The sequence below is a fragment of the Giraffa tippelskirchi genome, chromosome 12 (assembly GCF_054371585.1).
Source record: "Giraffa tippelskirchi isolate mGirTip1 chromosome 12, T2T-mGirTip1v1.2.pri, whole genome shotgun sequence".
Classification (NCBI taxonomy): domain Eukaryota; kingdom Metazoa; phylum Chordata; class Mammalia; order Artiodactyla; family Giraffidae; genus Giraffa; species Giraffa tippelskirchi.
In genome coordinates this window covers 131686725-131702704 of record NC_137286.1, presented here as the reverse complement: position 1 = coordinate 131702704, position 15980 = coordinate 131686725, and the positions used below count along the sequence as shown (strand labels likewise).

The 15980-nt window shown below is 43.8% G+C and overlaps 1 protein-coding gene across 1 annotated transcript in view; it reads right to left on the bottom strand.

Annotated features, from left to right (window-relative positions):
• The window catches only part of LOC145528652 (uncharacterized), a 40943-nt gene extending 25649 nt beyond the window's left edge, over positions 1–15294 (bottom strand). Inside the window, exons 1-2 of the mRNA XM_081547299.1 lie at positions 14964–15294; positions 13121–13193 (exon numbers count right to left, since the gene is read on the bottom strand). Coding sequence (XP_081403425.1) covers positions 13121–13193; positions 14964–15294 — 404 coding nt within the window. The remainder of the gene's footprint in view (positions 1–13120; positions 13194–14963) is intronic.
• Between the last annotated feature and the right edge of the window lie 686 nt (positions 15295–15980).

Here is a 15980-nt window from a genome sequence, read left to right as displayed (position 1 = left end):
TAATCCTTCAAGCTTTGATGTGATGAAACTGCCGTTTGCTGCCCTATGCAGCTCTGCGGCAGGGCAGAGGGATTGGTCTCTTACTGCATTGTGTCTGCTAACAAACTAAACAAGTAATTAGGCAGTGAGAGAGGTGCTTAGGGCTCTGCCTGTGCTTGGGGGTCAAGGTTCAGAGTGCAAGGAGGCAGAACAGTTCATTTTGTGGTTTGTTAGCAGAATCTACTCTTACCTACCAGTGGGGCTCAGCCAAGGTCTCCTCTTACTTTACTGTGGGCTCAGAAGCATTCATGTTGGTCACAAAGACTGTCTCTGAATCACATCTCATTTCTCCTGAGACTATGCCTCCTCATCTACAATCCATTTGCTCTTTTACTGATTCTCGATGAAATTCTTCTAAAAATGTTTTCTTGATATCCTCCTGTGTTCACACCTAAAATAAACTTCAGCCACAAATTCGGGGTGGGGAGAGGCTTTTTCCACTCTTGGTCTTAAGATGTTTGTCACATTTGGGGGCATGTTTGTCACTGCTGGATTATCTCCTGCTCATGACTGCAGGCCTTTTCAAGCACAACTCTCTTCCAGGTGTACAAGGATCCTCTTGGCATTTGCCCATGCCTCCTGAAATGTATCAGAACCCTTTTCCCTCTCTCCTGAGCCATAGTGAGTGGCAAGGAATCTGGTGTGTCTTTCTCAGGCCTGTCACCTGAGCAAAGTGTCGAGTCCAGCTGTCAAACTCTCAGTATAACTGGGATTTGTACTACCTCCTGGCTGCGCCCAACCCCCACAAGACAGGAAAGAGCCACGAAGTTTCTTGCTCCCTGCCGACTCCAGCAGTCCACATTCCAGGGAACCTTTTATGGTCTTGAAAGATAAGCAGCTTTTCTTTGACATCATTACACAATCTTTTAAATTCACTATTTTGTGGGTATGCGCGCTCATGAGATGGAAAAGTCTTCAGGAGACCTTTATCTAACTCTCAGATTAAAACTGCATCAAGACATACTAGACACTGTACAATTCCGGGCACTTTGAAGCTGAGATGACTAGGAAACATGAAATATTGTTATGACTATGGTCCAATACATAGGCAGTTCATTCAGGTGATAGTAAGAATCCAACAGAAAATAATTTTGGTCTTCATCATCTGTTTCAAAATATACCGTTGTTTTAAGTAATAGTCTTGCCTCTGAGTTTTCCATATGAATGAAAAGATCCAACTGAAACTAAAAATGTGTTCTGTTTGCCGTGATAGGCCCCCAAATACTTAAAATTTTCTAGGGATAGGTTAATGATTACTAGGCAAAATCCTTAACCATGTGCATATCATTGATGATTGATAAGTGGGTAAACAGATAAAGAGAGGGAGGGAGGAGGGAGAGGAAAAAAGAAGGGAAGGAAGGAAAGGGGATGGAAGAGATTAGAAAACAAAGTGGTGGAGAAAGAAAGGAAAGAAGAATGCAGGGCTATAACTCCGGTAACTCCTGCAACATACAAAAAGTCCTCAAGCTTTAGCAAGAGTAAAATTCTGCTGTCATTAAGTACATTTGCTAAAAATCATTTTATTCACTTCATCCTGTTTGGTCATTGCAGCGATCAAATTTGCTAGGCAATTGCTTAACTCCACTTCAGTTTACCTTTGCAAACAAAGTCACTGGGTCAACATAAAAGACTCAAACAATTTCAAAAGTGGAACATTTTGAAAGCATTTTGCTTTTGAATACAAATATACCTTATGGTTAACTATTTAGTAGAGATTGATTTCCTCAAACTGGGCTCAATTATTTGATAAGTTTAAGACAAAACAGTATCAGCATTACTTAAGACTATTAAAACATGGTTAAAATGTAAAAATCAATATTAATATCAAAATTCTCTTCAGCACCTTAGTAGGATGGGCTCTGTGTTTAGCTAGTATTGAATTAAAAAAAGTGGGCAAAGATCATGGTTAATTCATTCTCAGCTATTTAAAATAATGGCATTACATAACATGCTTATTTAATGTCTACACTGTAACCTCTTTGAATTATCGAACTATGACTACTGTTTTCCTGGTACACTTTTTTAAAAAGCTCATGAGGGCTTCCTTATTCTAGATCCTATCATTATCCAGAACCAGATGTGTGGAAGAAACCTCTAATTTAAAGTTGAATTACATGACTGTATAAATGTTTTACTGTCCCTTAGTTTCTTTCTAATATATCAAACAAATACAAAGTAATAACCCCATATAAAAAATGAAAATTACTTTTGGGTAGCATCCTTTTGGAAAAACCTATGATTAAAATATTACAGCGGGCTTTAAACATCAGCAGGGTTGAGTAAGTCTTTACAATGAACAAAATACGTTTAGGGTCTTGGATATTTTAATATTCCATGAGCACTTTTAAGTAAAGTACTTCTACAGTTGTGAGATGTCTCATATTCAATGTAAGCAAGAAAACCTGGAATTTATTTTCTGACAAGTAGCATCAATCAACCATGATCGAATGGTTTCACTTGGTATTAAACTGCACATTCCACTTTTGACTGGAAAAAAATTTGTGAAATACTAGATTCTTCATATTAAACAAGGATCAACATAACAACTAAATCATTAAAAAAAAGAAATTTGATTACTGTATTCATGGATGTTAAATTAGACTGAGTTAAAATCTGCCCTTGAAATTACCTGTATGTTATAACATGTGCCAAACGCACACACTGTGTTCGTCATTTCCCCTCTGAACCCCAGGAGCACTTACTTTCTGGCCTTTTATTGTCAGTTACCACTTCTTTTACTAATCCTGATTCATGAACATGAGATTGATCACCAAACCACCTACAATCACTTTAAGCACACAAAGCCTTTTGTATCAAGTTATATATACATATTTACACAAATATTTGCCAGTTTATTAAGCAGCTTACTTCCCAAGGTCAACAGTGATTTTGTGGAGAAGAGCAATGGCCAAAAAGTAAAAAAACAAAGTAACAGTGGTCCTGAGGTCATCCACGTGGTTCCCATTTCCTGCTACACTAAAGGAAAACTGGTTGAGTTACTTCTGCAAGATCTGTTCTGAACCCTATCACACTCTGACAAACTTGCAATGCTACCAGAATCCACCAGGATCAGTATTCCACACCATCCAGTCAACGCTGTCATCTCTGCAAATCACATACAGATGTGTGCAGATGAAGTTTATATTCTTTGCCCTTGACCCCCTACCATTCATGATCCTTTTCTATCCTTTCCATCAGAGAAAGCATAACCTTCAGCCTTGACCTATGGACAAATATGGCATCACATAAGAAACGTTAAAGAATGGTGTGGAAATATGCAGTGCACCAGAGAATACACTAATTGTAAAATTACATCTGGGATGTGAGTGATCTTCAACTCACTCAACAGATATTTACTGAATGCCTATTTTGCAGTCATTTGAAGGAATACAATAAACTAAGATCTGTTTGTTGTTTTCAGGGACCTGGGTCAATTATATTTCATTGCTGGGCCGATAGCACCAAGGTAGGAGTTAGGACTTAAGTTTGAGCCTGGCCAAACCATCACTGGTTTATATTGCCCATGGCTACAAAAAACAACCAAGGCTTGTAGATTATAAAACTGTAAGAATTAAAACACAAAATACTTAAAATTATTTTCTGCACTAAACTTCCATAATTCTTTGTCTTTTGCTTTGCGTGTTTTCTCAGCTCTAGTAATTCCTGTTTAAATGTTTTATTCTGCTAGTGGTTGCTTTGAAATAAAAACAACATTTAAACCATCTCTGTATCCTAAGTAACAAAGCAAGTCAGACTGTATATTTACCTTCTGGTTGTTGCATGCTAAGTCACTTCAGCCATGTCCGACTCTTTGCACCCCTATGGACCATAGCCTGTCGGGCTCCACAGTCCATGGGACCCTCCAGGCAAGAATACTGGTGTGGGTTTCCATGCCCTCCTCCAGGGGATCTACCTGACCCAGGAATCAAACCCACGTCTCAAGTCTTCTCCATTGTCAAGTGAGTTATCAAGAGCACCACCTAGGAAGCTCATTTATTTTCTATGCATCACCAAAGGCTAATTTCCAAGTTTTTGTTGCTTGAGGTTTTAGACACTCCGTCTCTTCACATTCTCTATCTTCACTTCTTAATGCAGTTCCTTAATGTTCACATTTTATTAGCTAACATAGCAAATATTTATTCAATGGCTTCCCCATTCTGAAAGTCTTTAATTTGTTGACTGACTGATGTGGTTCTGTACTTTTTCTAAAATGAGTTCAAGTATACTACCAGCCCTTGCTGTCTTACTCAGACAAGAATGCCAACTGGGTCCTTACTGAATTAGTGAGGAACCATTTTCTTTTTCAGCCTCTGTAAGCTGGTATCTAAATGGTGCATAGAATCTCTAAGATAGTCTTGAGTTCATTTTTTTTTTTCTAAATAAATGGTTATAAAAAAATATTTCCCTTAATTCATTAGTTTTATTTTCTGAAAAAGTCTTAGTTTATGAAGGCCTGCCTGGGCCTCTCACAATGTCCGAGCCTGACACAGTTCTGTGAGAAGAGGGGAGACATGGTAGACAGAACAATGCTCCCCATCTCCGGAGTATCTGCATCCTAATCCCTGGAACTCCCAACAGTTCACACAGTGAAGGGGAGTTAGGTGGCAATCAAACTGATCTTAAAGCAAGATTATTTGGCAATATCTGGGTGAGCTCAATGTCATCACAAGGGCCCTTAGAAGCGGAAAAGGCAGACAGGAAGTCAGAGGAATGACATGTGCAGACTCCACTCATTGTCCTTGGATCCATAGATGGAGAAAGAGATAGTGAGCTGGGGAACGCTGAAGTCTCCAGAAGCAGAGGCGGCAAAGGGTGCCCCTCAAAGCCTCCAGAAACACTGCTTTGCAACACTTGAACCCCAACCCGAGACACCTGTCAAGACTCCTGACCTACAGAACTTCAACATAACACATTTGTCCTGTGCATGAAACGAACAGCAGAGATGAAGACCTGAGTTGAGCAGTAGTACCTGAAAATCCTGCTCCACCTGCCCACCCCTCTCCTTACTGAAATTAAGTTGTTTGGTGCCAACCAAGATGTATCCCCCAACCCTTTGCCCTGTGCAGGCATTCTGTGCTTCTGCAAGGGGTAGCCTACTCAGCCACTGGCAAGAGATTGTGCAGACTCAGGCCTGAACAGGCTCTGAATCCTCAGGTCACTTCAGCTGGGTTGAGACTTAACACGTGCCCAACCTGAGTGAAGCTGAAACTCTTTATTTTGAAGGGACAGTGAATGGAGGCTTGTTTCTGGCTAGAAGAGAACCAGCATAGGTAAGCAGGTATATCTCGCTGAGCAAGAGACAGTAACTTGCCTAGGCTAATGGGGAAAAAGTTGGTACTTAAATCAGCAAAGTTCCCCTCTTAAAACATTACACAAGAAATCTCCCTAAGTAGTTCTTTAAACTTCTCAACCAAGTAGCCAAGTATCACATGGTGACTTAAAACAGCAGTCTTCCAACTGGATCTTACATTCAGATGAACTGACATGAAGGCATGTGTAGTTTTGAGGAAATTAATTGCCATACAAATTTCTGTATGTTGTTTCCCCAAATTAATCTGATACCTAGTTTTCAACTCCCCTTCCTTGTATCAGAGTACTCAGGCATACTGCTTTGTCTCAGGGTGCTGGAGACTACTCAAAATTTAATCAAGGCACTCCACACCACATTAAAAAACACTTGCTCCTTGGAAGAAAAGCTATATGACCAACCTAGACAGCATATTAAAAACTGAGACATTACTTTGCCAACAAAGGTCCAGCTAGTCAAAGTTATGGTTTTTCCAGTAGCCATGTATGGGTGTGAGAGTTGGACTATAAGGAAAGCTGAGCGCCGAAGAATTGATGCTTTTGAACAGTGGTGTTGGAGAAGACTCTTGAGAGTCCCTTGGACTGCAAGATCAAACCAGTCCATCCTAAAGGGAATCAGTTCTGAATATTCATTGGAAGGCAGGACTGATGCTGAAATTCCAACACTTGGGCCACCTGATGCAAAAAAACTGACTCCTTGGAAATGACCCTGATGCTGTGCAAGACTGAAGGCAGAAGGGGATGACAGAGGATGAGATGGTTGGATGGCATCACCGACTCGATCGACGTTAAGTCTGAGCAAGCTCTGGGAATTGGTGAAGGACAGGGAAGCCTGGCATGCTGCTGTCCATGGGGTTGCCAAGTCTGACACGACTGAATAAATGAACCGACCGACCCCACATCAACGTAGGACTATCCCTGAAATCTGCTAGGAGTAAAGTCAAAAGTGAGAGCACCATATAGTATGCCAACACTGTTCTAAGAACGCCAAGTGGTTTGATAACCAAAACGCAGTTAAGGCTCTGTAGGACAAGCCACAACTGTGATCACGCCAACTTCATCCAGGCAGCAATGGCCACGTCCCGCAGACCGACCCCTCTTCCTCGGTGGTTTAAGGGCTCTTCTTCACCCTGGGTGTCTAAACATCAGCTGCTTGTTTTTGTGATTCAAGAATGAAGTTCAACATTTACATTCTCCATCACAGGGCCACACAACTGGAATGTAGAAGGCAAGGTCTTTATTTGCTTTACCCTTTGCTTGGGTTTTCATTTTTTCCCCAGGGGGATTACTAGGTACCATAAATCTTTACCCACCAATTGTCCCAACACTACTCTAATCCACCAGGCACCTGCTAAGACCACCAGTAACACATTTTACAACTACACCTTTCAAAGTTCCAAATGCACTAGTAGACTGGTATTTTCATGTTTGCCATGAACTTCCGTTGAGTTTGACGGCCACACTCACCCCTGAGAACTTGCACTCACTTATGCAGAACCTACCAGGTACCCTCTACATGCTGGGTACCATTTTCCATGTTGAATATGCATCAGTGAACATCTTCAAACCCCTGACTTCATTGAGGAGAATCCTAGAAGGGAGTGAAGAAGGGTATTTTACATGAAGACTCCAATTCTGGCTTGGGAAAAGGTCTCAGATCCTGCATTTCTAACAAGATCCCTAATGACACCATTAGCAGTCTATCAAAAAAACCACCCAGGGAGAGGGTACAGTTAGGAGAGCAGGTTTGACATTTGTGCAGACTAGAAGCAAAAAGGATTAAATCACAGTTATTGGAGAGAAATTCTTCCAAGCTCAGGGAAAAGCAGTGCGAAGTCCATGGAGAAATAGTCTGGAGAGTAAATGGCGGGGATGAAGAGAGGCAGAATAAAAGGTCAGTGTATAAAGACAGTGGGTGAGCTGGAGGCTCAAGCAACATTATGACTAACAGTACATAGTCAAGAGCAGAATCAGGTATCAGAAATGTTCAGAACATAGCAGAAACTAGAATTTTAGAAATCAAAAGATGTGAGACGGTACAAATTGGACAATTTTTTTGAGGAAAAGAGGGCTAGAAAATCACTTGCCTTTACAATGACCCTGCAGAACAGGGTGAAGAGTCAAACCTCAAGGAAATCCAGTTCAGCACAAAAGCTGCTATTATACACGTGGTGCATGCTGTTACCAAAATACAAGTATCACTGGAAAAGAGACACTACTACTTCAAGTTGGGAGAGGAAAAGCTTGTGGATTCAGAAGCAAATTTAAGGCTGGTGCTAGCTGAAAGGCATCATGCCAAGCAGTCAGCTATAAAACTAAGTACACAAAACATAAAATGGTGATCTCCTAGTCTTAAAAATAGTCTCTTACCTTCATACAGAGGTGCTGCTTTGATGTTCTGCATTCCTCTGGCTCATCATTTCAGACAATTCAGGGAAATGGTTAATTCTTAAACATAAGATCAACAGATTTCTCCTTTGTCCTCCTAGCAACCAACCCTACTTAACACCCCCCAAAGATTCTGATGCATCTGGACTACAATTCCGGCAGTGATCCTGATGCCTCGCCTCAGGCCACCTAGTGGCTTAAGGGCTTCATATACTTGACCAAGCGCAGATCATTTTTATCTACCCTCGCAAGGTTCTGAAGTCCCAGCTCCCCCAAATCTGCTGAATAGTAGCAATCCCATACAATTACTTACATCTGAATTAGGTAGAGAATGATTCCTTTTAAGTTTAACCAATGAAATTTCAGAAAAGCTTTCAATGTCTTAGTCTACATAAGTTAAAGTCAGCATTATTTTTAACAATCTTCATAGTACATCTACTTCTTACAAGCAAACGTAAAATGAGTACATGTTAATCACAGTTATTAAGAATGGGCATACTACACTGAACATTAATTTGGTGTCATTTGGCTGCCAACTTTGGGTTTTTGTTCTTTACCTCCATACCATGTTACTTAACCTCATTATGGAGGAAATTTGTGGGCAATTACTTATTTTTTAGTAAGTATTCAAAACCACATGTCACCGGAATTGTTACTTTACTGTCTTTCATAATTTATCAACATGGGTTTGAATTCAGAGCCTATTTACCAGCTTCATATCCTTGCAAATAAACTTTGCTCATTTCATTCCCTTTTCTGTAACATCAGGATACAAACACAGATGCCACTGATACCAAAGTTAAACTACATCTGTTCCCACTCCCCCAGTTACCTCAATTAATAAGGAAAGGTGTTTGGATGTTTTATGGTAACAAAAAACGCCAGAAAAATTACAACCAAGAATAACCTTAAAATTTTTATTTCAAAATTCTCATTCTGGGCAATTTAACAAGTAGTTTTAAAATGCATAAATTTATTTACATTAAAAACACCAAAACAATTCCAACAGCATGACTTAGTTGCAAATACATAAGCATCTCTGAATGCTGTATACGCTAAATTAGAAGAAAACTAAGCCTTCACTGATTTTCCTATGGCCTTAAAATTCACAGGATATGCCCAACTTCGTTACCCTTTAAAACTCAGTAAGAATATTACATCCTGAATTTAACTTAACAAAACAGAAAACTATATTCAGACTTTAAGCACAATGAAAGCTCAACAACCTCCAAGGCAAAGAGGAATGTGCTGTCTTCAAGTAGGCATGGTAGGATTTCCAGCTGGACAACAAAAACTGACCTTGTACACTGAGCCCTCCTTACCTTTACTGCTCAGCTCAGAGGCTCGTAATTCTGACAAACTACCGCAGGGTTACCAATTCAGAACAGTACTTCATTAAATACACAAGCAAGCTTTAACACGACACCAAATTTTTCTCCAGGCAGTTGTAGGTTGCTTTTTATCACGAATCATTCTGTAGGGCTCAACCATTTGTAGGGCTCTTCAAAATACAGGGAAAACCCTCAAGTCTGGTTTGCTCTGCTTAGATAGGTCTGCCTGTAAAATGAAGATCTCAAAAGTTTTTAGTAAAATCACCACTATTTGCAAGCAGCTTTGACAAAGAATATCTTGTAAAACCGTAAGTACTTTCTTTTACACACAAACTGGAGAATTAGATATGAATAACATACAAAAGAATATTATTAGATATATTTTTTTCCCCTGCAAATAGTCTTAAGGCTATCAAATTTGAAACTTTAAGGAATTTCAAGGTTAACACACTGGGAAAAAATAGTCAGGGGTTTTCCCCAGGTCAATTATACATGAGGCAATCATTAGCTATAATCAACTTGTTCCCTTACTGATACCTCAAAATGGCTGAATGTTAACCTTTGTTATTTGCACGGCTTTTCTCTAGTGTTACTTGAAGAGTATATTGTCCATGCCTAAGAAATCTTTAGACACAAGCATACAAAATTTGCCACGCATTTTACCCAGAATCAGACGCAATTCCTACTAAATCTTACTAAACCCTAAACCACCACAGACCCACTGCCAATGCCCACATAAAACGTTCTCATTAACAGTTCAACTAAGTTCTGAACGTAAGTACTACAGAAATTCAGCATCTAGGAAGTTATCTTTTAACCTAACAATTCTTTTATTTAGTTACTTGACTTATGGTTTAGCACACTGAAGAATCATCTGACAGGCTTATCGTTGTTTCACTTTGAACAATAACCCTAGAGTATTTCCCCCAAAGCTTAAAAAATAAAATTATGATCTGGTACATGTAAACATCCCTTTTTCCCCTTTTAACCTACAGCACACTATTTTGTGGAGTACTGTAAGCCATGCTAACATTATGAGACTTTTAAAGCATAGTTTAAAGCAGTGTTTGTCATTAAACACCAAAACAATTTTTAGGTTTCCTTCCAATTCAAAATGTTTAAGAATTCAAACTAACAGACAGTTAAGATTTCCATTTTGTAAGCACTACATCATTCTTAGTAGTATTCTCTCATTCTGGAAATTATTTACCTTTTAATGAACTCCAAACTGTGAAATTCTTACCTTTTCTATTCAGGGATCCTTAATTAAGATCTTTATATTTCTTAAAGAAGGGACATGCAAGGAGTTAAAACTTCTGTTCAACTTCACACAATGCATTTTAAAAGGATGTTCTCAAAAGGTACTGGGTGGCACATTGAAGTTACATGTTAATTTATTCCGTATTACTAAGATAGCATCCTTTTTACAGAATTTAACTTGGGTCCAATTTCAACAACTGATCATTTAAAATATGATCATTCTTAAGTTAACCCACATTTTTCTACCACATACGAAACCCAGGCTAGAGACACAACACACAGGAGAAGAAGCAGAGATGTTGCTCTGACTGCCTCTACTTAGGTTCCACTTGTCAACTGTCACTGATGCCAAAGTCTGCTTTATGAAGGGAGTAGGGAACAGAAAGGTTAACTACAGACTTTAAACAAAAACTAAACTAATTTCAGATTCCCACTCACACTCTTGCATTAAGACCTACAGACACACATACTTGTCAACTCCATTCAGCATTAGCACATCTTGTTTTCTTTTCAACTACTGTTTAAATTCCAGAAAGCTAAAAACAATCTAAGGATCACTGACAGTTTATACATTATTAACAATTACTAAAAGACTTGCAAATAACCAGTTAACAGTTACACGTGAAGAACACCAGTACTGATAAAATAGTGTTTGTTTACTAGCAACAAAAGACAACCCACCCCTCCCAAATTTAAATTTCATGCTTAAAAAAATAACAACTTTCTTTACACAATGCTTTAAACAGAATGGCATTTTCACCAGATTTAAATATTTGAATGTTAAGCAACAAAAGTTACTGCCTTTTAGAGGTTAAGTAAAATGTCCTGAAATTCCAGGTCCAAAGTAAGCAAAAGGCATATATCCTCACTTTTCAGGTTATCAAAATAAATTTCCTTTACAGACAAATCGTTAATGGAATATTTGATAACAAGGTAAATCAAATTTGACAAAAAAAAAAGTCACATACAACATGCAACCTTAGAATGTTTTAGTACAAAAATATGACAACACAACTTCAAGGAAAAGCTGTATATGGTTAATATATATACACAGATATATATGTGAATTTTTACACAGAATGATTACACATCTTCTTTTTCGATACTTTTTCTATTTCTGGAACGGTTAAAAGTGGAAGTTGAATCTTCAGCAATATTTAATTTTCAAAATCTTCTGGTCACAATCCCCACCAAACTCAACAGGCCGGGACAAGTGCAATACCATACAGAAACACAGCATTGCAACCGATCCCAACCTGTGTAGAAAGGGGTTTGATTTTCCCTTACTTTTCTACAGACTTTTCACTACCACAGTCAGTTTTGCATGGATTTGCACAGCAGAATATCACACAGCTGGATGCAAACCTGCAAAACTAACCATAGAACAGTGTTCAGTAAACTGGACAGTTTGACTGGGCGACAGGCCGAAGCTGGAGTTCTACAGCTAGCAGTACTTTAAGTGCTCATAATGCAGTAGATAACTAAACACTACCTGCACTATAAGCACTTTAGTGCTACAGAAGCTGTCACGTCACACACACCAGGCAGATTCTACATCGACACAATAAAAGTACACAAAATTAGTTAAGGATCACTTGAAGGAAATAGCAGGCCACCATCAGTTTTGCATAGATTTGCACAACTACATTCTTCTTGTAGTGCAACTATGCAAAACTAACAGAGGACTGCAAACACAAAGTATTAACACACCTCTATACTTGCTTGGCTTGGCTCATTGGATGAAAGCATAACTTCTTATGCCAGAAGGAGCACTTAGGGCAGTAGATGCTAATCTACTTCACTATCTGCACTAGATGCACCTTAGAACAAAAAGCACTCAACACCAGCAGGCCCTGCGCTTTCCAGCCCACCTTGGCTCCCCGAGGCAGCTGTCACCATAATGCTACAAGTGCCTTCACTGCAGTAGATGCACATATCACTACCTGCACTGTAAGCACTTTGACATTATTCTGACTCGTCACAATCTTCAGTTTTACAAGATGATGTTCTCTTTATTCCTGCTAAATTTGAAATAAATAAATAGATGAAATAACACCTCAAACTCTAACATTTATATAAAATGCAAAACATTGAGCATAAACCCTATTAGGGAAGAGAAAATGAGTTAAATCATCTCAAACCTTCCAGTTTCATTTAAAACCAAATTTAGACCTCAAAACTAGAAAAAGTTTAATAAAACACTCACAATTAATCACCATTTTAATACTTATAAGAACGTGGTAGCTCTTCTTTTACTTTACCATTCCCAAAAGCATACTTAAAAAGAAAAATCAAAATCATACTGCGTATCACCAGGGTAATTTGAGTCATATACCTTTCAGAGGACATCTTCACATCCACGTGGCAAAACATTTTTCTTTTCTTCTGGCTTCCAATTAGCAATTACTTGGTGAACTGATTAATAAAATTACCATTCAGACTACATTTCAAGTATATCAGCTAGTTTTAGAAGTTAAGTGTCTCAGATAACTTATTTTAAGCTTGAAAACTTACTCCAGCGTAGATCTATTTTGTCATTCAATTTTAAAGCAGTTCTAAATTTTGCGTATCAGTTTGCAAACATTTATAATGGTATTTGCGTTATATTTTTAACTAAATTACGCATTAGTTATAACCCAAACCAAGTTTTCGGGAAAAAAAAAATGAACAGAGAACAAAATACCTACTTCACTATTTGAAAATCCAATCCCATGTTATTTCTTCAAATGAAAGATTAAAGTCAAGAGAAATCTGTTTTTAAAAAGTTAACAAGTAAAATTCAAATAAACACTTACCCACTCGGGAAAACTTCCTTCTCAGCAAATATCCTTAGAAAAGCTTTTGGTGCAGTTAGGTCCACGTGTATGACTGGAAAGGGTAGGAGGAGAGATAAGGAAAAAAAGAAACATTTGCTCAAAATTACTACCACCCTCCAAAAACGCATTTTAAACTCGTTCTTTCCCACTGCCCCTTTTATCAACCACACCCATTTGTAAAACTAAGGACAGGGTAGTCAGGCAATACTGCCGGGGTTTAAAAGATGAACGATATTTGGGTGAAAAGGTGTAAAAGTTGAAAACTCACATGCATTAGATTCATGTTTTATCGAAATACCCGAGGATGATCAACAGCAATCGTTTACTACTGCACGGCTCCAGTGAGAGGGAAAGGCAGTAAAGAGACTATTCTTCACCACCCCTCCCCCAATCAAGACCTCGTGGCTGCAAGCCGGGATAAAGAGTTGTTTTCCCAACTGATGTGGTGCAGATAGCACTATACTAATTTTTCCTCTCGGTGATATGGCAAAAATGAGCCTGCTTTACCCCAGTTCCCGTCCCCTTTAGTTCAGCTTAGGAATAAAAAAGGAGGCAGGAGCAGCAGAGACTGCAAACTGCCCGCCACGCTCATGGAGCCCGGGCCGGCAGCACATGTCGCACAAGGGGGCGCGCGGCCCTGCGATTCCCCGCGCTGCCGCCAGGGGGCGGCGGGTCAGAGCCGGGGCTTGCCGGACACGGCAACCCCCCCCCCCAACCCGTTTCCCGGCGGCAGCCGCGCGGCGACCGGCGGCGCCGAGGCCCGAGCGCGGCGGGGACGCGGGCGCGCCGCCCCTCCTTTGTGTCCCCCAGCCCTCCCCCCCGAGCCCGGCCCAGAGGGGCGGGGGCTCCGCGACTGCGGTGCCCGTCGCACGCGGCCCGAGGCCTAAGCCAGGAACAATCGGCGGCGGCGCGCAGTCGCCGCCATGTCCCCCGCCCTTACCCCCGCGCAGCCCGCCCCGCAGGAACATGGCGTCGCGGCCGCCGCTCCCGCCGAGCCGGGCTGGCCTCCCGCGCCGCGTTCCCCCGCCAGCGGGCGACCGAAGAGGGTTCCACGCCGCCACCAAGGCCGGCCCGGGCCTGCTCCGCCGGCCACGACCCGGGAAGTTGAGAGCCCCGCCCGGGGGCTGCCCACGCGGGTTAACAAAGCCCACACGGAGTGGGGGTGGCGTCCGGGCCGCGCCGCCCCGAGCACCCGCGCCCTCCGCCCAGCCTCGCGCGCACAAAGTTTGGGGGCCCGCGGGCTCCGGGCCGGGCCACGCCGCCCGCCGGCGCGCAGGTACCTCGTGGGCGCGCCCCCTCCCGGTCCGCGGCCTGCCCCATGTGCCGCTGCCGCCGCCGCTTTGTTCTGGCGGCGCTTTAACTCTCGCCCCCGAGAGAAACTTTCCTTGCCCGGGGACCCCGCGGCCCGCGTGCGCCCGGAGCCCTGGAAGCGGGGGGCCGCAGGCCTCGCGCGTCCCTTCCCCGAGGGGCCATTGTGTGCGCCGCGCGCCCGCCCGCCTGCCCCGCCGGCCGGCCCAGGCAGGGTCCGCGCGGGTCCCGGGCGCGGCCGCCGCGCGCACGCCGCCCCCTCCCGCCCTCCCGCGCGGCCCGGCCCTGCCCCTCCGCCAGCCCGCGTGCGAGCGAGGCAGCAGCCAGTGGCCGCTGCCACACGCCGGGGCGGCCAACGGCCCGAGACCCGCCCCGGTCCCCGGCCACGCCGCGGCCGCCACGCTGCCCCCGGGCCATCCCGCCCCGCCCCGCCCGCCCGCCCGCCCGCCGCCCTCCGGACCCGGGCCGCACACAACAGGTTTCACTCACTCGGCGGAGGGGCGGGCAGACTCACCAGGAGGAGTAGCCGCCACCATCTTCGCCTCGCCCGCCGCGGGCTCTCGCTCCCGCCTCCCCACCCGCCTCCGCTTTACTACGACCGGAGGCCCCAGGCCGGGGGTGCGGCCAGCCGGCCGGCCCGCCCTGCGGAGGGGGCTTCGCGAGAGGGCGCGAGCCGCGGCGGCGCGGCGGGGGTCGTCCCCACCCCCTCGGCCTCGCCCGAGGGCGCGAAGTGGCGCGAAGGCGCAGGTCGGGCAGCGGCGGCAGCACCTCGAAGGACCATGTGGGTGAATGAAGGGCGGCGGCTCCCGCCTCAACGTAAATACGGACAAGCCCCACTCCCTCATTAGCATAAAAAACAAAGTACTTCCGACCTCCCCGCCCGCCCGCCAATCACCGCAGGCCCCGCCCACGGCGGCTCGAGCTCGGCGGCCGGGAAAGCGGGAGCCGGGAGCCGCTCGCGGCGCCGCGCTGCTTTCCGCCGGCCGCGCTCCCCCGCCGCCCGCCCACTGCCGCCCGCCTCGCCGAGCGCCTCGCCCGGACACCTCGCGCCACGCCTCCGGCACGCCCTCCGTTAACTAGCTCCGCGCGCGTGCAGACCCCCGCGCGGCGCACACCCTCCTGGAAGCGCACACTTCCTGCGGCTTCCTGGGGGCTCGGCTTCCTGGGGGCTCGGCTTCCTGGGGGCTCGGCTTCCTGGGGGCTCGGCTTCCTGGGGGCTCGGCTTCCTGGGGGCTCTGCTCCCGTGGGCGTTCGACGTATACGCGATGTGGTTACTGTTTCTTACTTTTCCTGCCCTAGTCGGGTCTCGGTGGTAATTAGGGGCCTGCTTCCTAACACTGTGAACCAAAGATAAGTAAAAGCCAGTGACTTACACACTCACGTCGAAACGGGCTTCCTCAGTGCAAAGATCGTTTTAGACACAGAGGTAAATGCCTAACACCCGAGACTTGTGAATGCACAGATTGCTGCAATGTGTTTCCTTAACCCGGCTGTGTGTAAACCAAAACGCATGCCTGAGCAGAGGTTTCAC